Source organism: Setaria italica, chromosome IX (genome assembly GCF_000263155.2).
Source record: "Setaria italica strain Yugu1 chromosome IX, Setaria_italica_v2.0, whole genome shotgun sequence".
In the NCBI taxonomy this organism is placed as follows: Eukaryota; Viridiplantae; Streptophyta; class Magnoliopsida; order Poales; family Poaceae; genus Setaria; species Setaria italica.
Window position 1 is genome coordinate 8,419,594 of NC_028458.1, and position 24,458 is coordinate 8,444,051.

The 24,458-nt window shown below is 45.7% G+C and overlaps 2 protein-coding genes across 2 annotated transcripts; one reads left to right on the forward strand and one right to left on the reverse strand.

Annotated features, from left to right (window-relative positions):
- Nucleotides 1–4,105: 4,105 nt before the first annotated feature.
- On the forward strand, nucleotides 4,106–9,060 carry LOC101774452 (tetratricopeptide repeat protein 38). Its single transcript, XM_012843165.2, has 13 exons — nucleotides 4,106–4,481; nucleotides 4,600–4,698; nucleotides 4,820–4,921; nucleotides 5,369–5,512; nucleotides 6,310–6,404; nucleotides 6,498–6,627; nucleotides 6,696–6,800; nucleotides 6,962–7,068; nucleotides 7,150–7,201; nucleotides 7,535–7,624; nucleotides 7,704–7,788; nucleotides 7,879–7,943; nucleotides 8,761–9,060. Exons 1-13 carry the CDS (start codon nucleotides 4,218–4,220, stop codon nucleotides 8,848–8,850), a joined length of 1,428 nt encoding a protein of 475 aa, XP_012698619.1. The 5' UTR covers nucleotides 4,106–4,217; the 3' UTR covers nucleotides 8,851–9,060.
- Nucleotides 9,061–10,000: 940 nt separating this feature from the next.
- On the reverse strand, nucleotides 10,001–15,225 carry LOC101774847 (polygalacturonate 4-alpha-galacturonosyltransferase-like). Its single transcript, XM_004982072.4, has 8 exons — nucleotides 15,050–15,225; nucleotides 13,260–13,291; nucleotides 13,116–13,176; nucleotides 12,976–13,019; nucleotides 12,436–12,773; nucleotides 12,005–12,362; nucleotides 11,305–11,892; nucleotides 10,001–10,641 (listed from the first exon to the last, which is right to left on the reverse strand). The coding sequence occupies exons 1-8, from the start codon at nucleotides 15,120–15,122 to the stop codon at nucleotides 10,366–10,368; spliced, it is 1,770 nt and encodes a 589-aa protein (XP_004982129.3). The 5' UTR covers nucleotides 15,123–15,225; the 3' UTR covers nucleotides 10,001–10,365.
- Nucleotides 15,226–24,458: the final 9,233 nt, after the last annotated feature.

Consider the following 24,458-nt stretch of genomic DNA (forward strand, 5'->3'; position numbering starts at 1 on the left):
AGATAGTGCGTGTTTCGTTGATGTAGTAGAAAAATACAAGACTACAACCCTGGCTACAACCCTGGAAGGCCATAGGCAGGAAAAGGAAAAAGAAAAGAAAAAAAATTCGCCGGTTGGATTGGAACGTCAACACAGGTAACTACTCAACTTAAATCCATCACACCCGACCGGTTAGATTGGGATGTCAACACAGCCTTACCACTCCACTCGCCAAGGCAACAGAATCGAAACCTTTACCACGGTACCCACCAACATTCACGCTCATATATTCATCGAAACCTCTAGGCGTGGCTCTACGTCGACAGGGAACCGGTAGAAACAGACTGTACCGCACCGAGAAGGCCACTGCCATGCGGGATCCTCCATTGTAATGTTGCTGCAACACCACACTCCACTTGACAGAGTGATACCACCGAATCCGGACCTCTCGCAGGCTACCTCGCAGTCGCCACCGCGATAATACAACGCGCGGGAGCCTCGCCACATTCGTCGTTGGACTCCACCTCGCTCTCATCGCCTTGAAGAAAACACCGCGTACGGGGGGCCTCGCCACGCCCGCCACAGTACTCCACGTCACGGATCCGTTTCTTTTGTCGCCGTCAGAGTGGTGAGCAACGTTGCCCCGCTCCCCAAAATCTCCATCTATCAACCAAGCCACCGCCGCAGGTCGACTTCACCTCGTTGCTTCACCCGCGCAAAAACCTCCACCGCCATGTCACCATGCTAGAGAAGTCGTTTACACCGTTTTCCGACGATGTACCGCACCTGATAGTCCAGCCAAGCTGAGCAACCCGCCGCGATCCGCTGCAAGCCTAGTTGTCCCACAATACCGTTGCCGCAAGCACCGTCCTCTGACGCAGTCCCACGCCGCACTGACCGTTGCAAAGCAACACCAGCCGTCGCGGTCCGTTGCAAGCAGCCAAAATCGACAACCATGCAACAACCCCTGGCCACAGTTCACCATAACTGCGATCACCTCCACGTGGCCTCAGCAACACCCATCCAACTTGCCACGTGGCGGAATTGCCGCCACCAACTGCGGCCGTCCATGACCAATGGACCAGCAATGCCACAAACCGAGATGGGTGTCTAAATGCCTCCAAGGAGCGCATGATGCCAATGACGCCGCCGTCGCTCATCCAAGATCTGGACAGGTTTTTCACCCAGAGGACCTGTGCAGTAGGGTTGTAGCTCAGACATGATGCCTCCAATGGGGATAACGACGCCCTAGGGCCCCGCCATCATCTCCACTAGCAAGAAACGCCAACGAGGGATTTCGTCCGGAGCATTCCAACCCCTCATTGCACGCTCACGGCTCGGCACTCCCGGACCACATTCACGGTAGCCCATTTGGGACGGCGTCGCTGCCGTGCCTCCACACACCACGCCGTCGTACCCCACTTCTCGCACGCGGCCACTGCCGCACCGCCTCACCATCATGCGTCGTCGGGCATCTCCTCGGGGCGTCGCCACCTTACACATGTGCCTTGTCGTGCGCAGCCTCCTCCACGCCTGTCGTTGTCAAGATCAGCGGATCAAGACTTAGACTAGTAAATTTTTTTTATGCGCGTGAGCCTCAGATGGTTGCACGGGAGACACGGATTAGACTGGTTCGGGCAAAGGAAGCCCTACGTCCAGTATCGAGGATGCTCGTGTTGCCCGTGCGGGGGTTCTGTAGTAGGGGGTTACAGATGGGCGAGAGAGGGACTGGTCCCAGGTCTCTTCGGTTTTCGTGTTCTTAGGAAGAGTATTGGTGTCCTATGGTGTACGGGAGGGGAAGCTGGTTTTGTTCGATCCCGATCTGCCGATCCCCTCCTCCGGCTCTAGGTTCCTCCTTTTATATCGCAAGGGGCCGGCCGGAGTTACAATTGGGATCGGGTAAAAGGTAAAGAGTAAGATGGTAAAAAGTCAGGCAGGGAGGAGGAGGGAGAGCCTAGGCGCCCGATGTCCTGCCGACCCTAAACGCGTGCCGTCATGCATGCCGGGATGGGTGGTCGCCAGACGCCAAGTGTCGCTGCTCCCGTAGGTAGCTACTTCGGTGTTCGTAGGTACCAGGTTAGATCATGATGAGGCGGTTTCATCGTCACCCCGCCGTCCGTTAGGGAGGACGGTGGATACCGCTGCTTCGGCGATGGCTTGTAGAGAGGGGGAGCTTCACTCCTGTACTGCCGTTTGCACGGGGCCCGAGGGCGTGCAGGACCCGAGGACGGGGCCGCTCCCTCCTTTGCTCCGGTCGCCGCAGGTCATGAGTACCCTGCGACGAACAGAAACCGGCCGCCGGCACTGTAGCTCGCACAGGACGGTCGTGCACGAGTACTTGCACCGGGTTGCGTGAGGGGCGCGGTCGCCCTGCGCTCTGCCAACTCTGCGGTGCATTTATGGTGAGGCCGACGGGGGGACCCACAGGATTTGTCTTGTTTACGCGGATCATATCCGAGGGGGATTCTGACCCCGTGGACCTCAGCGCGCCCGACTCCTTCGCTCGGGGTCGGGCGAGGCGGAACTTTCGCGGTACAGGGTCGGGCGCTCCCGACCCCAGGGTTACGGTCGGGCGCTCCCGATCCTGATGCCTGGGTCTGGCGAGGCGGAGATTTGATCATGCTTTGGTGGGCCTGGGCCTTCATGTTTGTTTCTTTAAGCAGCGTATTAGGGGGTCGTTTATATTTCCCCCCAACAACGCCGCGCGAGCCCCCACCAGCGATCAGCCGCCTCCCTCTCCCCTCACCGCCTCTGCAACTCCTCAACCGAGGAGAGGTGACCCGTTGACGCCCGCAGCACCACCTCGGTGCTGCCAGCGCGCCCCTGCACCAGGTGTCCCTGCTGCGCCTCCGTGGCGTCACTGGCATGCCTTGCATAGGCCACCCCGACCGCAACACCACGTCGCCGCCATTGAAGACACAGAAGCTGTCGTGTAGAAGTGCCTCATTGACCGCCATGGAGCACCAGTCCAAATCTGGCCGGCCGTCTAGCCACACGCAACCGGCACGTCTCGCCTCCAACCACCACAGTCCAACAGCTCGCACCCGCGGCTTGACCACCTCCCCAATCCATGTGTCCGTATCCTCCGTCACTTCGCCGCTGCTGCCGCTGGAAAAAATGTCGCGCCGTCACAGGCAACCGCTTCCAGCTTCGCCATGATGTCTTTGCTCGCTACTCGCCAGCCGCGCCCTAGGCCTCCCTTCTCCTGATGGCGGGTCCCCGTGGCCGCGCTCCCATGCCAGCACTCGCCCATCACCGACCATCGCCCCCAACGCCTGGGAGTAGTCTGTCGGCGGATCTGGCCGCGGGGATGCTGGATCCGCACCCGTCGGCGCCGGATCCGACCATCCTTGCCGGCACCACCACGGGCCGCCCCTCCAACGACCGAGGCGGCCACGCCCACTTGGACGCGAAGGAGGAGAAGGCCGCTCCACCACCGCCGTCCTTGCGGGCCGCTCGGACTTCCGGCGGCCGGCTCGAGCGGTGGTGCAGTGAAGGGTAGGGCGGAGGGAGGGAGTAGGAGGCGGGCGGCGGCCTCGCCTACACGGGAGCGACGCGTGGGGTAAGCTGAATTATATAAATCAATCAAACTAAATCTACTCTGCAGATCAGAGGAAAATTCAGTAAAGGCAAGTACTATCTGTCTATAACTACATGATTATACATGGTCCAAAATAGTTCTTGAATCAACGATCGAACTCAAAACAGTTGTTTTAATGATCAAATCAAAGAGTTCTTTCAACTAGCAGGGCTACAGAGTTTCGACTGCACATTTCCTGATGCCATGAATAAACTGAAAAGATCTTCAGTTCTTCTAAACTGAAGCAAAAAGAGGACACGACTATCTTGGTTCCAATCCGATCCCACCCCTCCAAATCCGCCACCTCAGCTCGTCCTCGGATCGTCCCCAACCTCCGCGTGCCGCCGCGTCGGCACCCACGAGGCGCCTCGCCATCGAAAAAACCCCCACATGTCGCAGGGCGTGTCGCACTCACTGACGTGATGGGCCTCACGCACGCAAACGCTAGGTGTGGCCCACCTGTCATCCACCACCGAACAAACAGACGCTGACAGACGAACAACCCCCGTGTCAACGCGATAGCAACTGGCAAGCAGAGCACATCAGCAGCCGCGAGACCCCTTCCCACTCCCGACGCCCGCAGGGAACGCGACGCGACCCACCGACCAAGCAAGCGACCGAACAGCGACGCCGCCGGAAAGCGAGCGAGGCGACCGGGATGGCGGCGGCGGCGGTGGAGGGGGAGGTGAGGCGGGACATGTGGGGGCAGGAGTACCGGACGTCCTCCGCGGAGTGCGCGGCGGCGCTCGACGCCTACTACGCGGCCTTCCTGTCCTTCGGCCGCGGCCGCGTGGCGGCCGCCCTCCGCGCCGTCGCGGCCGACCCGAGCTGCGCCCTCGCCGCCGCGCACGCCGCGCACGCCGTCGCGCCCAGGGACCCCGCGGGGGCCGCCGCCTTCCTCGCCGCCGCCGCGGACAACCTCGTGAGCTGCCGTCCTACTTTTACGATTACCTTGCCCCGCGCCCCCTTTCGTTCCGTGATGATCCTGCTGCCTTAAACCTGTGGTGTGTATGTGTATGTGCTTGCTCATCTGCTTCCAGGGAAATGCGACGGATTACGAGAGGGCCGTGTTCGGGACGCTCTCCGCGATGGTGGGCGAGCAGAGGAAAGAGGAGGTGGCACTGCAGAGGCACTTCGAGGTTGCGATGGCTTTTATTTCTAGTTGATTCAGGCTTTGGATAATGGAAGCGTGTGATATTGGATTCTTTTGGTACTAGCGGACCAGTTGGTTAATTTCTGGTATGCGGTTGTCTGTGACAGTTGCTCAAGAATTTCCCCAGGGATATCCTGTCTCTCAAGAGAGCGCAGCACCTCTGCTTCTATTTAGGAAATCCGGATTTATCCCTGAAATTTGTCGAACAAGTAAGTTATACCAGATTACAGTGTATTTATGTGCTTAAGTAGTTAAATTCTTTGTATTCGACCCAAGAAAGTTGAAATTCATTCCAAAAAAAGAAAATCACCTTGGGTACATTCGTTAATTCACTTTAAGGAATTTCAAGTATGGTAGTTTTGGATGGAACATAAAATCAAATTTCGCTGAAAGAAGTCCAGTGCCAATTGTTCCCTGACAGCATGATGACCCACTGACCCAGAGCATGGAACTCAAATAGCATTGCATTCCTCTTCGCTCTGTTTTCTTTGGAACCTTTTCTTTTTGTTTGTGCCTGTGCCAAATGGTATAATGAAAAAACTTCGAATGCATCTGTTACCAAATAATTCATCAACTCAGCTCCTCTTAAAAAACACTGTAGCAATAGACTGTTTTCAATTTTTCATTAGATTTATATGATACTTGTTACTGATCAGGTTTTGCCAGAGAATCAAGATCAGAACTACATATATGGTATGCTCGCCTTCCCTTTGCTAGAGCTTGGAAAGATGGATGAAGCTGAGAGAGCTGCTCGAAAAGGCTTGGCTATAAACAAGAATGACGTCTGGTCGCAGCATAATGTATGTTCATTATCAGGTTATAGTTTCAGTAGTTCTTTTATCTTGTCTCTAACTATAACTTTAAATGCTTCCCGTGTTGGATCCATTCAGTAGAAATATGATGAAAGAATAACAATTGGATGGGTTTCTGTGCAGGATCTAGTACTAGCAATTGCAATTTGTGTTTTTTTTTCAGGAAATGCAAATTTTGATTTAGCTGGCCCATAAGTGTATGTAGGTTTGTGTTTTCAGAAACTTCTAATACTCCTGAAAATAAAAAGGTTATCATGAGCATGCTGGTCCCACTCATCAATGCATGGACATATGGAATTTAGATCATTGGTTGTTTAGCACAGTGTAACCGGTACCCACCAATAACTGAAGGCAAGCAGCAGCTGGCATGTAGAGCTTGGGATAGCAGACAATAGACATGCCTCTGGGAAATCTGAACCATGTTGCATTAGGGGGCATATAACTAAACAATTAGATTTTGTCTTAGTCAATTGGTTGAATCAGGTCCGTGCATGAGAAATCCTTATGGTTCGCTAATTGTGGGCCTACATCTCCCCACCTGCTTCTTCATTTGATTCGTCCGTTGCTTCAGAAGCCGGATACTATTTATCCTTTGTGAAGAGAGCATGATGATTGTTTCATTGCTATATGGGATAGCTCTTGCTGAGTTATGCAGGCACTCTGTGGCTTCTTTCCAGTTAGAAAAATTGTATCTTAACAATGTACTGTTCCACTTAGCTGATATGTGCACATTTCCAATAACAAAAAGTTCCACTAAAACAAACATTTTAGTTTTCTTCGTGCAGTTGTGCCACGTTTTTCAGCAGGAATGTCGCTTCAGAGAAGCTACTGAGTTCATGGAATCATGTTCTCCATCATGGATTGCATGCACATCATTTTTGTATGTAGTTTTCCACACAATTTGTGTTGTATTGTTATAATTCAAAGGTCATGCTCATGGTTTCTTAGAAAACATCATTTTCTTCTCTTACAGGCTTACTCACAACTGGTGGCATGTCGCTGTTTGTTACTTGGAAGCTGAATCCCCTTTACAGAAAGTCCTAGATGTATATGATCAAAATATCATGAAGGAACTTGAGAAAAGTGACTGTGAGGCCGCGGAGGTATTTTTGCTAGTTATTTTTCCTTAGACACAGATGTTGGGACACTGAATAGCTTATCATGCATTCAGGTGTATTTGAATGCTCTAGGGTTGCTGCTACGGTTGTATGTGCGTGGTCATGTACATCCTGCTAAAGAGAGGTTAACAACATTTCTCGATGCACTAAAGGATGAGGTACTGACATTTCTCTCAACACATTTGAAACACCTGCGGTAGGTTGGCACATAGACTACATAGTTAACTACACTAATTAGCTACCTATTCCTATTTTACTGATCTGAACTAAAGCTGTATGAAGCTCATTCTTCTAAATGACAGTTTGAACTTTTTTTCAGTCTATATGGCATGTGGAATGGCTCCTTGATTTGCTTATTTTATGGGCGCTATCAATTACGGGCGAGTTAAAAAGTGCACAAAATATGTTGGAATCTTTGAAGTCAAGGTCAGATATGGTCTTTTCTTTTAAAGGAACATAATTAGGTTCCATTATAGTTATTAATGCTGCAAATCTACCTGATTGCAGGGTCAGTTCGATGGACAAAGATAGGCAGCAAGTGATGCAGAAGGCCCTCCAGGTATGCTAATTTTTCTGTACACGTTCAAGTACAACGAGAGACACATCATATGTACTGAGTATTTACTCACCCTAGTAGTAAGCATTAACAGTATGGTGTGATTTATCTTATTTCTGCCTAAATATCACTGCACACAAATTATGCTCCATGGCATACATGCAAACTAATTTTCTGATGAGCTGCATTCCTATAGCTTGTTGTTTTTGTAATTTTCTTTGCTCATTTATTTACTTCCTTGCCTATTACAGCACTGCACAAATAAAAATTATGTCACAAATCTTCTCCAAGAACATTGATAAATGTTGCTTTTTTTTGTTACTTTCTTTCACATAGCTAGCGGAGGCTGTTTATCAATTTGGAAATGAAGAGCACAAGACGGTCTTTGACACTCTGGGTCCAGACTTTGATGCGCTTGGTTATAAGGTTGGAACCCTTTAGGACTTTAACACAAGTAAATATAAATTTGTTTATGTTTGCTAAAGGTAACAAATGGTGCAATCAGATGATCGGTGCATCAGATGAACAAGTGGATGTCTTTAATGAAGTTTGGTACGTTGTTCTAATAAGTGCTGGAGAGACTTCGAAAGGTATGTGGTCTTCTTTAGTCACTAAATTGAACTATACCTCTTTATGTTCCTCCCTGTGTTAGGAGCTAATGCAGTTTTAATGTTACACAGCAATTGATGTGCTTGGCAAACAAATAAGGAAACGAGATGGGGCACCCTTCCTGTGGCGTTTGCTGGTAACATTGCTTCCACGATTGTGTTCTTTTCATTCTGATATATTGGCCAGTGTTTCCTAACGGAAAAACTCTGAAGTATTTCTGAACTGAGCTGGTAAATATTTGAGTTTTTTTGGCTGATAATCTGTGGGATCACTTTGCAGAAAGACAAGGCATAGATAACAACAGTTTGTAGATTTAAGATAAATTTATTTTGTGCACTACAGGCTGAATTTTTGCATCAATCTTACTGTTTCTTTAGATATCACAGACGTTCTCTTGGCATATAAGCAGATGTTAAGATGTAAAATTCTGAATTTGAGTTTTATTTACCAGCCTAATAAAGATGACAGCTCTAAACTGGCCAACTGGTACAAATATTGAAATGCTTGGTCCACACATAAAGCATCGTTATTGTGAGTTATTGAAGATCCTAGCAAAATTGGGAACCTTAAGATAGGGAAGCTTCTGAGTTCTTGTAGCACCTTTCTGAAAAATGTACTTTTGTTGACAATTTTAAGCCTGGTTTTTCCCCACAGTTAGATTTACATAATGGACCAAATAAATTAATAATATTATGATATTATTGAGGCACACATGGAGTAGTGTAGGAAGATCTTTTTTTTTGTGTGTGCTTGTATGTCTCGAATTATAGAAACTGGACACTACTTTGACCATGACACTAGGATTATCATAGAGATTGCGATCCTGACAGCTGGCTTCACAGTTTATTCAGTCCATTTTTTCATCACTGGTTTTCATGAGATACTTGGATTCCATTTGTACTCCGTTTTAAGTCAAATCTATTAAAGTTTGATTTTGTTTCATTTTTTCCCAGGCGAAAGCATACTCATTGGATGGAAGAGGCGCAGATGCTTCGGTGGCATCCGAAAAGGCCGATGCTCTACAAGCTGCTTACTCCTATTAGGATCAGATATGATGTTGAATAGCCAGCTTCTGGAGGCCATGTGACTGTTGGTGCATAGTGTGCCAGTGTGCATCATAGGAAGTATAGTCAGTATACAACAATACTACATAAAATCAGCAGTTTATGGACGCTTGAGCATGTACATTGCACTAATATGCGCATACCTGGAAGCTTTATGTTCAATAAATTAATGGGTTATAGATATGGTTTTGTGCATTCCTCTGCAAATGTTTATCTTGCACAGGGTCATGCACGTAATAAGGAGATCTGATCGTGCGTTGGTGTCCAAAAAACCCAGCCTGACGAACCAGTTCTCAATATAATCGATATAACCCAAAGAAAAATAAAATCTAATCAATATGTTCCTAATAACATAAATAATCAAAAAGAAGTTTCTGGAAGAAACTCTTGACCAATATTTAGCTGGCATAATCAAGTTCGACATGATACGAGTTAAATTGCTAATCTGCTGTCACAAGGAAAAAAAACGACTAGCTTACGTACTACCTTATATGATACCCAGACTATGGGCGTGTTTGGTAGGGATCTAAATTCTCATAGAAACGTTTCGTATCTAGATTCTCTTCGAAAATGTTTTGTTTTGTATCCAGATTCTCTTCGAAAATATTTCTTGTATGAATCAGAATCACTTTTGTAGAATTGTTTCGCTAACTGGCTAGATTCAGATTCACAGTTAAAAACAATATATTTATATAAAAAATTATAGAAATTGATATATTTTAAAAAAAATATTGATTTTTTTACTGAAGAACGTTTAAATTGCGACCCATTTTAACTTGTTGCGCTTAAAAAGGACTAATAGAAATGTTTATAGATTAGACGGGAGGTAGGACAACAAGAATTGGAATCACAAGAAACTACCTGGGTGGTGATTCTGATCCATAGTAGAAAAAAGCAGAACTACCTGGGTGGTGATTCTGATCCATAGTAGAAAAAAGCAGAAACACTAGAAACGTTTCTAGCTGGAACCAATTTCTTCTGTGACCGTTTGGCAGCATTTCTAGTGATTCAAAGAAGAATCGGAACTGATTCAGCCAGCCAAACGGGGCCTATGTACCCACTGGAGCATCTCATATTAATTATTCAACTAGACTAATAATTCATATAAAATTCATGCACCAACAAGATGGCATATTTAACACCTTGTGGCAATAGAATGCTGCCATGAATGTTGAAAGGAACACTTGATACTACAGTTCAAATGAAATCATAACCACTCAAATTCAGACAGATTGCATTTATCTGCTGATGCACAAAGCTCATTTTTCTTCTTTTCATGACGAAAAGTGAAGGAATTTAAACAAGAACCAATAATGGCCTAGGGGAGAAGGCACCACAAATGGGTGACGGAACTACATACACAGGATACCTAACAATCCTAATAACACGAATAAAGAACATATTGTAGAGTTATACTACTAACAGGGGACTTCATTTGTAGCCCCATCTAAATCCAATGTTCATCACAGAAGAATACTTTACTTTAGCTGGTGTCTATTGGCTGATCTTGCATCCATGAATATAGGGATGCTCATAATTGATGTACTTTGTCCAGTAAGGTCGGTACTTTGTCATTGCGATCTCCAGCCAAGGCTTCATGTTCCCATTGTAGTGGATGACCGCGGCATTGTCTATTTCTGAGCGTTCAATGGTTGGGTTGTATCCTAGGCCAAGCACATGCCATGATTTGTCCAGAGGGTGTGTCAGCTTGTAGAAAGTTAGAAGACCTGGTGGCAGTGTCCCCAATTTCCAGAGCAGCCTGTTTTCATTCTGTAAAAAGAAAAAGGGAAGTAGTGTGAAATACAGTTGTGGAATTCGGTGAATGTACACAACGAACTGCGCATCTCAGCCAGTATATTTATGTTTTCATTATTTTTAGAAGCCCTGCATCTGTTAGGGGTTGTTTGGTTGAGGAATGGGGTGGTCCATCATCATCTCACTTCTCAAAATTCTTGTTTGGTTTGAGGAAAGGAATGGGTTGATCCATCACCACCTCATTCCTCGTATGCACATAATTAGTACAAACATGATGAATGGGGTCATCCCACCAAAATTATGGGATCAAATTGTGATGGGCAATCCTATTGATGAGGTGATTCCTCAAACCAAACACCACATTAATGAACTAATTGATGTACTAGCAGCTGAAAATGGTATGCAAAATTTAACTGCAGTTTCCTTCGACAAAGCACAGGTCATGAACTCATAAATCAATTAATTATTTACTGATGAGTATAAAATGCAATCATGCTCATGATAAAATATTCGCATGTTGCTTTGTGCATACGATTTGTTTATGTATGCATGATTATGGGAAAGATCACTTGGTGGATATCTGAAACACCAGGCTCCATACAGGCAAGCTGGAGCAGAAAATGCAATATTCAAAAGAAAAGCGAGTATGAAAGCAAGTAAACCTTATTAGCAACTCACCATGTTCTGCCATTTGTGGTAAATTCCAGTAATATCTTTCCTCTTCCATTCTTCCAGATCAAACATGTTCATTCCATAAGCCCAACCGCAAGCATTAGGATCGAAATTCTGAGAAATATTTGGATTTGAGAAGTTGAGGTACTTGTCAAATCGGTGAAAGCTCTCTCCACATGTTTCCACCGCCCCATTAACATTTCCATTAAGATCGACCTCCCAGAGTCCAGTCAGGTCCCTCTGGACAACTATGTCATCATCTAGGAAAAGGATTTTATTCAACTTGGGATAGACTTGAGGGAGGTAAAATCTTAGATGGTTGAGCATGGAAAGATATTTTGGGTTTCGATACTTCAGATTAGAGGAACCAGCAGAGAGTGTTTTCGGACGATCAGCCTTGAAATAGTACTCTTTCATAGCCGCAGACTCAAGCTGCTTCAGAACAGGACAGTAAGAGGAATTTAGCCATTTAAAGTCATCGACATTTTCAACATGGATTGTTGCATCCCCAGGTGGATTCAGCAAAAACCACATGTTCATAGCCCCAAAGTTCAGTTTGTCAGTAACAAGATGAAATACATGTTTTTCAGGCTCCTGCAAATTTATAGCAAAATCAGAAATGCTATATTGCTATATAATTGGGTCATTCAATGATACACATAATGAAGAAATTGCGCTTTCAATTTGAAGATCAGATTGTCCTAACCTTCGCATTCATGATGGTTGAGTTGACCACAACTGATGCTGCCAAAACATTGTCTGAGAAAAGAGCATAATGATAAAGATCTGGATTTTCCAAGTTTTCGCTGTTAGGGAACTTTCTTTTCTCTGGAGAGAGAAGGTAATAGTCTATTGTTAAGCGCATGGAAAGACAATGGATGCCATTTGGGATTGTCTTAGCTGCCAACTGGCTAAGGAAGGTGCTCTGCTTCTTTAAGCTCCGGACCTGTTCATCAGCTGACAGAAGCATCGCTCTTAAACGATGGGTAATAGCCTTGCAATCGTACAATAAATCCCTTGCTTTTGACAAAACTTGACTCATTGCTTTGATTCTCTCCGAAGCACTGCAAATTAGAGAAGAGAGAAATCAGTAGAGAGAGAAATATTTGGCAAAAGAACAGCTCAAGCCGGCACCACCTCTTAGGAAGTTCAGCGTCAGCAGTAGCTTCCCCAAGGGAGCGCTGGCTTTCCTTGAGCCTTGCGAGTAATTCCTGATAAAGATCAAGCTTGTCCCTGGATTTGGCAAGAACAGAATATATTCTGGCCATGATCATTTGATCTCGCATCTGACGAACCCTTGAGTCTGCCTTCTCATTTTCATTTTCACGTCTCCATATGCTATATTTTCCCAGAACAGCAGAATCAACAGCTTTCGAGCGTTCGATACCCGTGTTCTCAAGTTTCACTAGGGCTTCATCATCCTGCTGCACTACTTCCATTTTCTTCCTCACACCAGTTCTTCTATCCCTTAATTTCTACAATAGGGAAGTATCAAAATTGTCAGAGATAAATGGAGACAAGATTCTATTTCAGAATAAGCTGTGATAGTGTGATTCATGAAAAAATAACACAAGAAGGAAATTGACTGCTGATGAAAATGATGAAGTAAGCACAAATAAAATCACCCCAACTAATATTGCAATTTACACAGATAAGTACTGAAGGGGAAGATGTTACCCTGCGTGTTATTTCTTCTGGCCTTCCCAGGAGATGAAGGTCGTCTGCGTTAAAAAATTAAAGCCCCAAGTTATATGCGCTGGCCTTAGTAGATAAACTCACTTGCAACAAACAAATGGCATCAATACTCAGTTACCCACCCATTTGACTTGAGGAGAAATTTTGCAGTTCAAAGTTGTGTTTCCTACTCCAGTCGGATACCTACCATCACAGAAGCCTGACAATATAATCACATATATCTTGACACAGAAGAAAGAAACAAGGCAGGATAATATTTTACTAGCCTGTCTTCCATGATGAAGTTGATCCACTCGAGCTGCACAAAGCATAAACAATTGCATTAGCATGAGTTGAGAAAACAGATTCAACAATCAACAAAAAACCTAGAAGATATTCAAGGTTCAAGCCATAGTTCTCATGCCTTTATTGTAAATCTTCCAGTAACTTATTACTTCATGTCATTTCTTCTTAAATATGTGAACAAGTCAGAATGCTAACCAAACACTAAAATGGTTCCAACCGAAATAATGGTCCTACCAAAATAAAATGGGTGAAAGCAAACTGTTAACATCAGCAACAGAACACAGCATTATTGTTTCCAACAATTCAAAAGAGGCTCAAACTTTAGACTAAGGGTTGAGCAGTTTAGTGAAGGCTTTGCTGTTATTATCATCTAAACGGGCAAGGATAGCATTCTAATCTGAAGTACAGTTGGCACTTTCCAAAATGAAAGTGCCAAGTGTAGCATATCTAGTAGTGCCCTGTATGAGTTTTATTTACATGTCTGAGCAAACTGACAGTAAAGAGTTTCTTTGACAGCCAATTGGTCATACAAGAGTCAAACGAGTAAATGAAAATCCTTAACTTTGTTGGCATCTGCCATTGAGATGCAGCATCATAACTTAAACTGTGTGAAAATAGAGTACACACTTATTGACTACAAGAAAAGTGTATGTCTGAATTGTTTGCGATGTGCTCTAAGCCATTGAGAAATGGCACCTGCTATCGTTTTCCTCTGTAAATGTTATGTGCTTTAAAGAAATGACACAGCGAACATTGCTGCTGAAGTGCTGCCACACTCCAGGTGACACAAACGAACAAAAACCAAAAAGAATAGAACATGCCGATGCTATGCAAAATGATTGCTTGAAAGGCATTGAATAGAAGGTATAGTCTATGAAACAAATGACATCCTAGGTTGATACTAGCACAATGCTGAAGCCCAATGGCCCAGATGGCAGTAACCAAAAAACAGGTCTACTACACTGTATAATAGAAAATAGTAGACTGCATAGAAGCATGTATTTGCCTTATTTCCTTGTGCAGTACTCTAATCCTTGTTTTTAGCAGTTAGTCAGGTAACCGGGATCGAACTGTAAGGTGGGTGTAAGTGCAGCTATGATTGCTAACATGAAAAATAGGGATCACCATGGTGTCACAGAGAGGAAAACAGTCAAAATTGTCGTTTATATGAAGTTATAGTTCCAGGAAATTCCTTAGATATGCGAGAGTATGCTCTGAAATGCAAAGGGCCCTAGTGGCCGCCTACATTTCATGACACAATGATATCAACACTAGAAGATGCAACAGGACAAGGTATACTAGAACATATCAAATAACATTAGCATCGAAATCTGCTTAAGGTACTGAAACCGATCAATCAATAGAAAAATGCACCGTTCCATAATTCTACCGCGCTAGAAATTACAGTGCAGAATCTCTCGTACCAATGTACTGAGACAGTCAGAGAACCAAACTACATGTAATCCCCAGATACAAGTCGTCTCCTGTGATAACCCCATTCCGGCATTCCCACATGAAACAGTCACAGAACCAAATTTGGCGATGGAATCCTCCCAAACTCGGCAAGTGTCCCAATCTGCTGCGGCGCAACCCCACGCCGCCTCACGATCGGGACCGTTCCCGCGCCGCGGATGGGAGAAACCGCACGGATCTACAGCCACTCCGCCGCGGGATTCGCGAGAGCGGAATCCCCGGAGGCGCGGCGCAAAAGAAAGGTGGGGGGAGGTTCAGAGAGAAGGGCAGATGGGAGCTGGGTCGCGAGCGGCATTACCTTGGAGGCAGGAGGAGGCGGCGAGGAGGACGGCGAGGGCGAGGAGGGCGGAGCCGCCAGCCCTAATCGCCATGGCCGGCCGGCTCGGGTCGGATCGGAAACAGATTGGAGGAGGAAGGGGGAGGGCTCGTGCGGGCTTTCGAGGGGAGGGGACGAGTGGTGGCGGCCAGTACACTCGATACTGGCACTGCTCCGCCCTTCGGTCACTGACAAGGGTCCATTTCACACCTGTTAGTGTCGGTGCCGTACGTGTTTGACAGGTCCCGAATAAAAAGAAATTTTGAATTCTTTTTCTTTCGAGAAAAATAATTTAGAATTTAGAGAATTTTCATTGAGAAAATGTGAAGCTGTATTCATTCTAGTATTACTGATACGTAGACTTAGTGTACAAATTTAATGGCTACTCCCTATGTCCCAATTTATAAATCGTTTTGGCTTTTGAGTGTATCCAAGTGCATAACAAAATTTATAAATCTACAAAAGTTAGAACGACCAAACGATCTATAATTTGGGACGGAAGGAGTAAAAAAATAGATGAACAATAGAGTAGCAGTAATATATCGAACTTTTTATTGGCCAAAGAGAAAAGATTAAAAGAGATGAGAAAAATAGGTGTAACTCTATACATGTCCTCATTTTTAGAAATGAATTAACAATGCCCCTATTCTCGACTCATTTGTCAGCTAAATGCCTGTGTCCAAAGGTATCAATCCGTGAGATACTAATTGTTTTTCATCTTGAGGAAAACTTTGATAATCACAAGAAGTTTCTCTATGCTCAAAAGGTTGGAAAGGACTGCTTAAAAATAAAAAAGTAGAAGTTCTAGAAAAGAACCTAACGTCATTTTAAATTAGTTGCAGGATGTCACTAAGGAAAGAAAATGGGCAATGATGAATGTCCTGAATATATTTAGCTGCTTTACGCGCGCTCTTTCTCATCGTAAAAGACAAAAGGACCTAAGTTAACCACAAATTTGACAAATTACTATTTCTTATTTCCTCCACCGAATATATGATATTTAGAACAAACTAACTAATTTATTATTTTATTGGAAGAAACGAGACCGTCCTTAAAACCGGTATGGAATTTGTTTATTTTTTTGAAAGGTGGAAATTTGTTTATTTTCCTCGCCGGTCCAAAGATTTTTTTTGGCTGACTGTAGTTGTCAAAGCAAATTATCAGTTGGGCCGGAATTCGGCCCATTTAAACAGGCAAGCAGCCCCCACAATTATCCCCGGCGACTCTGGCGAGCTTCGTCACCAGCACCATGGACAGCGCCACGGCCCTGCTGCGGAGTGATCCTTTGAGGATTTATTTTTATTTTTATTTTTTTTACGATTTTGCAGAAATAAATAGTCAAATAAAAAATTTGCAAAAATGGATGTACGCAGCCGGACCAAATGGCGATAAGGCTCTTTTCTCTGTATGAAACAGCGGAAGGATGCCGGCTGCCACATGCGGGCCTGCCTCGCCGGCTGAAACGGCGGAGGGGGCCTTACCGCCATTTCGTAAGGTGGTAAGGTATATTCCACCGTTTCAACCGGCGGTAAGGCTCCCCCGCCGGATTGGCAATGCTATAGCCGGTTGAAACGGCTATAAGCACTCTTTCAATTATTTTCTTTCATTTTTGTTGACTTTTATCAATTATTTTTCCTTCATTTTTATCGATTATTTCAATAATGTAGTTTCATTGCAATACGTAACTTCTGAGGCTATACCTCTATTTTGAATATTGTTCCTTTAATTTTTTATGACATTTTTGAGAGAGCTGGAGTGATTGCAAGAAATCATTGAAAATCATTAAACTCCCGGCCTAGATAGAGTAGTCTACGAATGACCACATATCGTATGTTATATAATCGTACACATGATAGTCTGCACCGACGTACAAAAGATAAAAGAGGTCCTACGCACTAAATGTGTCCTCACTTAAAACGAGGCTAGTCACCTCGACCATGACCACACCTTACTGCCCGTTGTGCTGCTCTGGTCTACTGTTGGTCGTACGTCAAGGGCCTCCCATGGGGCCACGTCGTGAGGCGGATGTCCTGCTGCGACCACAAGTGGTGTCGCGAGCTCTTAGGTCGCGCCCTGTGTAGGAGCCTCCGGGGCGTCATGCAACTGTGAGGCACCGATCACGTCAGACTCGGGTCTGAAAAGATCGTCTCATGCATGGACGCTGGACCTCCGTCCCTCCTCCTCGACGGAGTCCTCCGAAGCCCTTCCGCAGTCTGCGAACCCTGTTATGCAACGAAGGAAATAGTATTGTTAGTCTCGTTGCATATTTAAAATGGAATAGAAAACATGTATTCATCACGCACCATAGTGGCGTAGCTCTATGCCTGTTGCAGCTAAAGAGGGTCCCGCTCCACTGTAAGCTCCGTACATCTGTGGGGCTGTGTTAAGAAATTATTAGTTAGTAAGGTAAATTGGACAACATTTCGTCAATGGTGTATGACAAAATAACGTTCACATACCTGTCAGGGTCACGTACTGCGAAAGAGTGGACGGGTCGGCGGTGGCATGCCAAAACGGTGGTGGTGCTGGTGTGCCCTAGGACGTCCCGGCCGCTGGCGCATGTGCCTGTGGTGCAGTACAAGGGCCCGGGTACGGCGGACGAACGGGTGGTTGAGAGGACATACTAGCCTTGTGCGTAGGAGCTGGAGAGGACGAAAGGGGGTAGGCAGCCCTTGGTGGAAGCACGACGTCCCCCCGACCATCACGGCAGCTGACGGCCCACAGGATCTACTGCAGGCGTCCAAGGCCCTCCTTTACAGTGTCTCGTGCTGCTGCATAGACAGCTGCTGGAAGTGGTCAACGCCGTACCTCAGCTCAGTGGTGACCTCTGCAATAACGTCGTACTTTTGACAAAAGAATAGGGTTCAAGTTAGCCACATGATGTAGTTTGAGTAATAAATGATGCAGAAGCTTACCGTGACGTCGAAGTTGACGTCCCTCGAGCGCGGGTACGTCTGCGTGACAGGCCTGGTCTCCGTCGGTGGCTGACTCAGAACGTACGTGACCCGCATTCTGGTCCTCGGCAAGAACCACCGAAGGTACGCTGCGGAAGCGTCGTCGTCATGCGCACGGTCCTCCTGCACCACCTCATCTAAAGCGGTCGTCTACATATTGACCCACTGAACCATCCTCAAAGCCCACTGGACCCCAGGCCCACCACCACCCTGACGGCTAGCCCTAACATAACCATTGTGCAGCGAGTTAGATAAACAAAAAATCCATATTGGAAGGAGAATCAAAGGGTGGGGCGTACCTGTGAACAGCGGCCGGGACTGCAGACGTAACAGGAAGTGGGGACTGCTGGTACAGGCCGAATTGCCTCGTGACACGGTGAACCGCGTAGTCCTCGACGTGGATGTCATAGACTAGTGGCCTCGTCATCCTCCAGTACTTCATGTCCTGATGGCACAGCGAAGAGAGGCCATGCAGGGCTCGAGCCTGCACCTCGTCGATGGTGTAGGGTCTCCACCTCACATCGGTATCGACAAGAGCGTTGAACTGACCGACGAAGTCCGGGTACGACTTCTTTGTCTGCACTCCAACCCACGATCCCTACAACGAATAAAATCACAATAAAGGTGATTGCTAATAACTATAGGCAATATACATTTTCCATAGCAAGTTCATGAATTTATTCCATTGTAAACAATACATTTGGGAAGATCATGAATTCAGAGTGAAATGGTGAAATACAACATAAATAATGATTGATGATAGTTCGAAAAAAATAAGAATCATAAATAATGGATATATCTTTTTGCACATAAATAACATGTTGATTTAGTTGGAAAAATTAAGCATTAGAATTTATTGGTACGATGTAGTATCTAACATGCAACTGGTATTTGGCAGCTATGAGTATAATGTATTTCTTGGTTATTTTGTATTTATTTAAACAGTCTCGTATGAAAATTGCAGAGTATGATCTGAATCAAATAATTGTAGTTGAAGCACTGTACCTTCCTCAAGCACCACAATGACCCCATCGTGGGCCTGTTGACATCGTTGTGGTCCAAAGGCAGCTCCTGGTAGGGGGACATGTCAATCCGTGGCCGCCCAATCAGGAACCGCTCGTACGACCATAGCTGAAGCAGCAACGGGCAGCCAAGGAATATTGGCTTCGCCGAGGCAACCTTGTCGCAGCCCGTGCAAAGACCCCTGTAGGTGGTCGCCAATATAGCTGAACCCCAGCTGTATTGCAGAACATCGTCGAGTGGGGCCTCCGCAATGGCCCTCACATAAGGAAAGAGGTGCTTAGGCACCGAGTTCCCCTGTGATGTGCACGACATGATCCACCCGAAGAGCCACAACAGGTACGCCTCCAAGTGTCGCGCTACTGTGGCGGCGGCGGCAGCGTCTCTCATGTAGTCGGCCTGCACAATAAAATACAATTAGTTGAAAAATTATCAATAGTTACACAAAACTATTTGGACATGCAGATAACTAAGTACTCACATTGAACTGCAAGAGCCACACCTTCGTGGGCTCGTGTGTTAAGCTAAAGGTGCGGTATGGCAGGGCACCATCTTTGCACTGAACGTTGGCAAACCGGCCCAACAGCTCATCATGCCAGCTAGGTGGGACGTCCACCACGGCAACGGCACCCCCGACACAAGGAAGGCCAAGTAGCAGGGAGACGTTCTCAAGTGTGGGGGGCCATCTCACCCACTGGGAGGTGGAAGGTGTGCATCTCCAGTCGCCACAGGTCCAACAGAGCTGCTAGCAGTGACATGTCGAAGTGGAACCGTGTAGACTTCTCCCCGGGCCGCGTAGCGCCGTCGACCATGTCCCCCTCAACCAACCTGGCTATAGGGAGAAGGCCCGAGCACGTAACCTGTACCATACATAAAATTAATTAGTTCAAACAACGTAATGTTAGAACTTAACATATAAATTGTACTAAGTACGACATACCTCAGAATTCAACGTGTGTTGATCGGCATTGTCGAAAGGGGGGTTACGTGCTCGAAACGTGCTCAGCCTCGAACCCCGTACGACTGACATGAACAACCTGTGAAGGCCGTCCAAGGTAGGATCGAGCAACTCAGGGTCTGGAACCCCTTTAGAACTGGGTGCGCCATACCTGCAACACGAAAAATATAAGTACGCGCCCGAAAAAATAATGACTTCAAAACTTAAATGAAATAAAACAAACTGCAAATGAGATATTGCAAATGAAATAGTCAACGATATTACATTACATGGTCATAATACCACAACTTAGGTTACATATTACATTACATTTCAGAAGGTTCGCCTGAATTACGAGTACAGAAACATGTATCACAACTACTTGACAAACTTAAGACACAAAGACTTCACAAACTTAAAACACAACGACTTCACTTCCATATAACACATGAATTACATAAGCCTATCATTGTTGCTACGTGCACAACGACCCCGACCACGTGCTGCAGCATTTCTGCCAACAATTGATGGACCAGCTTGGGTGCTCGCACTTCCATACGTCGTTGCCGGGCAGTTCTTGTAGGTGTGACCAGCTTCATGACACTTGGAGCAGAGGCGAATATCAGGACCTGCTTCAGATTGATCCATGTTGTTCCGGATACGTCTGTTCTTACGTGGCTCGACCCGTTGGAACATTTTTGGATCAGGGTCAGGAATATAGCATGCGGCATTACCAAGACTGTTGACGAAGTCTCCTAGTAAACGATATCCATAAATCTTGTTCCTCCAAGTATGCCATATGGTTTCCTTCAGGAAATAGTGCGACCCAAACCGATGAGGCTGAAGTCCCCCCGTCTCGATGCATGCAGTAATGACATGGGTGTAAGGCCTGTGCAGCAACCTTAGCTTGTGGCAACAGCAAACACATCCTTTATTACTGATGATGCACTCCTGTGTGTGCTTCTCGCGCCTCCTACCCATTCGAGCTTTGTCCCTGCAAACAACCTCGAACTAAGGTTCCACGGCTCCCACTTCATTCACACGATGCAAATGAGCTTTCTTAATCGCTTCCTCCATGTACTCTGTCATCTTGTACTCATATATTATGTAATTGTCGCGCATTGAGTTATCAGCCAACTGATACTTTTCCTTGAAGTATTTCATGGTGCGATACAGGAAGAATTCCACGATACCAACAAGGGGTAGTCCCCGAACACCACACAGGACCTAGTTGTAAACCTCAGCTAAGTTTGTAGTCATTATACCCCACCAAGCACCTCCTTCATCAAAGAGTAATGTCCACTTTTCCTTCGGCTCATTCTCAATCTACTATGAGAAGCTCTTGATGGATCTTCCCCGTCTTCGCCGGGCATTCAGACCATCGAGCCCAACGTCCTCCAGAGACACAGGGTGGTCGGCCTCGCTGTTGACCGCCCTTTTCGCTAGTTGTTTGCATTGTTTCTTTGTAAGGTACTCAAGTTTCTTCCACAGCAGGTTGAATTTCCTCTCTTAATTCTGGCTACATAGCCATTTGAACAATGTCATAAGGGTCTTGTTCTCTAATTTCCTATGGAAGTTTGCACCCATATGCCTCATGCACCACCTACTTTTCAAGTCCGGCCATATCGCCAACATGAAATGCTCCTGACTTCCTTCCTGTAGGTCTTTGATTGCTTGTATAATGCCTTTGTGGTGACCATGAATGAGATAAACCCCCTCCACGTCCATCATAATCATGTTTTTCACCCTCTCCAGGAACTAATACCAGCTATCTCGAGACTCCTTCTCCACAAATGCAATCGCAAGCAACAACACCTGATTGTTGCTGTTGAACCCAATGACTGTCAATATTGTTCCTTTATACCTTCCAGTCAGAAATGTGCCATCAATGCAAATGATTGGTCGACATCGCTGGAAAGCCTCAATGCAAGGACCCAACGCTAGGAATGACCATTGCAGGACCTGTTTGCCTGGAAACTGAGCACATGGATAGGTTTTCCTATCGTAGAAGCTTCCTGGGTTCCTCTGGCATATGGTGTGCAACAGGATAGGGAGGTTGTCATAGGATGCTTCGAACGTACCTCACTTCATCTCCAGCACCTTCTGCTTCGCTCGGTAAGCTTTACTGTAGCTAATCTTAAACTTGAATTTCTCCTCTATGGCACAACCAATGGACTTGGGCTCGAAGCTAGGATTCTGCACTATGTAAGGATACATGTATTGAGCAACTAAATCAACAGTGAGGTTGTGGTGTGTTCCTTCCAATTCATCCAGTAAGCATTGGTGCTCAACCACTCTAGTCACATCCCAGTAATCCTTCCATTTCTGTTCCTTCCAATTCAGCCAATAAGCATTGGTGCTCAACCACTCTATTCACATCCCAGTAATCCTTCCATTTCCCCTTGTATGCGTGCACCCTGAACGGGCAATCATTTCTCATAAAGCGGACATCATACACCGTCAGGTTGCTGTTCTCCAACCTGAACTGACGCTGCAAAGATAAAGTGGACCATCTCTTCACAGCTGCCTTCACCTCATCCCCACTTGGGTACAAAGCACCCATGCATACCTCATTCTCCCTATACTCCCAAGGGACATTTTCCCCTACATTGACCTGTAGGGTGGAATGGTCATAATTTGACCACTTCCGCAGGACAAGGTAAGCATCTTCCTCATCGGATGAGTCATCATCCACGGCACCATTAGCCTCCTCTCCTTCCCTCTTCACCTACTCAACTAACTCAGCAATTTATTCCCCCTCATCAGCCTTCCCATTTGGCTCACGGGCTGCAACATTATCATTTGCATCTCCCCCTTCTTCCCCATCATTATCAAGTTCTTCGTTTGTCCCCTCAGTACTATCCACATCTTCCTCCGCTTCAATTTCAACACCTTCCACTTCTTCTTCCACCTGACTGCTAGACCCAGCCTTCGTGAACAGTTGAACATACCATATGATCGGTAAACCCTGCCTCGTGCAACCCTTTACATAAGTCCAGTAGCTCGGGGTTCCTTCAAGCGGGAGCAGCTTCCAAAGGTTTATGTCGGGACGTCTCTTCACTACAACCTTCACAGACACATCCGCTTGATCTCTATGAACACCGAAATCCTTACAAAGCCACCTACAAATGCCCACCAAGTCCTCTCTCTTGCTCTTGGTAAGTACTTGTAGAAATACGGAAATCCACTCAAACCTACCCCTTCTAGACCATATCTAACCTTCCCCGAACCATAGAGAACACTTAGAAATATACTATCCGACATACCTGCCAACATACACAAAATGAGCAGTCCAAATTACCCTCAATAACTTAAATCAGTTAACTACAACGATACCTTCATTTCAATAAACGGTGGAATCATTTGATTCTATCATTCACTAACAACTATTTAATACTAAACCAACCTTACGAACTAAATTTATCATAGGCATGTACCCGGAATAATATACGTGACATGTACAAAGGTTCTCACTAAACCTAATAATTCCGAGTACCCCTATAAAAACTACATTGTTAATACCTAAATAAAATGTAACCCTAGCAATGCAAATAATATTCATATAAATTTAATCTACATAAAACAATAAACTAAATTTACTGTGAACTAAATACCTAAGCTAAATCTACTATACAACTAAGCTACATGTTTCTATGTCTAAAATCCGCTAGATTTTTCTAAGTATCAGATCTACTAAACTAACCACTAGATCTATGCACTACTAAATCTATCCACTGCACTATCTACATTATCTAAACTACGAGATTTAAAAAAAAATACCTGAAATGAAGCGACGACTAAAGAACTGCTCCCTCCTCCTCCCCTCCTTCCTTCCTTCTCCTCTCCTCTCCCTCCCTCCCTTTCTAGCTCACTCTGGCTCGCTCGGTCGATTTGCACGTGGGCGCTCGGTCTGGTCTGGAAGGGCGTGGCGCGTGATGTTTACATAATGGGCGACCCCGCCGGTTCGGATGCCTTCCGCCGTTTAAACTAGCGGGGCACCCTTACCGCCGGTTCAAATGGCGAAGCTTCCTCGAACCCCCCGCCATTCGAACCCGTGGGTGGCCCGCCGGATGGGGGGGCGGTAAGTCCCTTCCCGTCGGGTGAAACAACGGTAAGGACCCTAACCGCCATTTCATACGGCGATAGTGCCTTCCGCCATTTGGTGCAGCGGCATAAGACTATTTTACAATTTTTGGTTCGACTATTTATTTATGCAAAATTGTAAAAAAGTATAAAAATAAAAAAATTCTCCTTTGAGCCGTGAGCCCAAAGACACCTTGTCGCCTTGGAGCGGATTGCTTTCTTTACCTCTTCGTAAGTCAGAATAAAAAAAGCCAGCAGCAGTTTCTCATAAAAGTTCAAAAGCTGCAGTTCAAACAAAAATGTCCTGCTCTCTGGAAAAAAAATACTCTCTGCTCTGACGTTGTTGGTGATTACCCTACGAGATGATTTCTCAAAAAATAAAATAAACGAGATGTGC

Coding starts and splice junctions, on each gene's coding strand:
- LOC101774452 (XM_012843165.2), top strand. CDS start 4,218: ATGGCGGCGGCGGCGGTGGAGGGGGAGGTGAGGCGGGACATGTGGGGG. Junction 4,482..4,599: donor CCGCCGCCGCGGACAACCTC/GTGAGCTGCCGT, acceptor ATCTGCTTCCAG/GGAAATGCGACGGATTACGA. Junction 7,069..7,149: donor TTGGAATCTTTGAAGTCAAG/GTCAGATATGGT, acceptor ACCTGATTGCAG/GGTCAGTTCGATGGACAAAG.
- LOC101774847 (XM_004982072.4), bottom strand. CDS start 15,122: ATGGCGATTAGGGCTGGCGGCTCCGCCCTCCTCGCCCTCGCCGTCCTC. Junction 12,774..12,975: donor CAGAAGAAATAACACGCAGG/GTAACATCTTCC, acceptor TCCCTATTGTAG/AAATTAAGGGATAGAAGAAC. Junction 10,642..11,304: donor ACCACAAATGGCAGAACATG/GTGAGTTGCTAA, acceptor TTCTTTTTACAG/AATGAAAACAGGCTGCTCTG.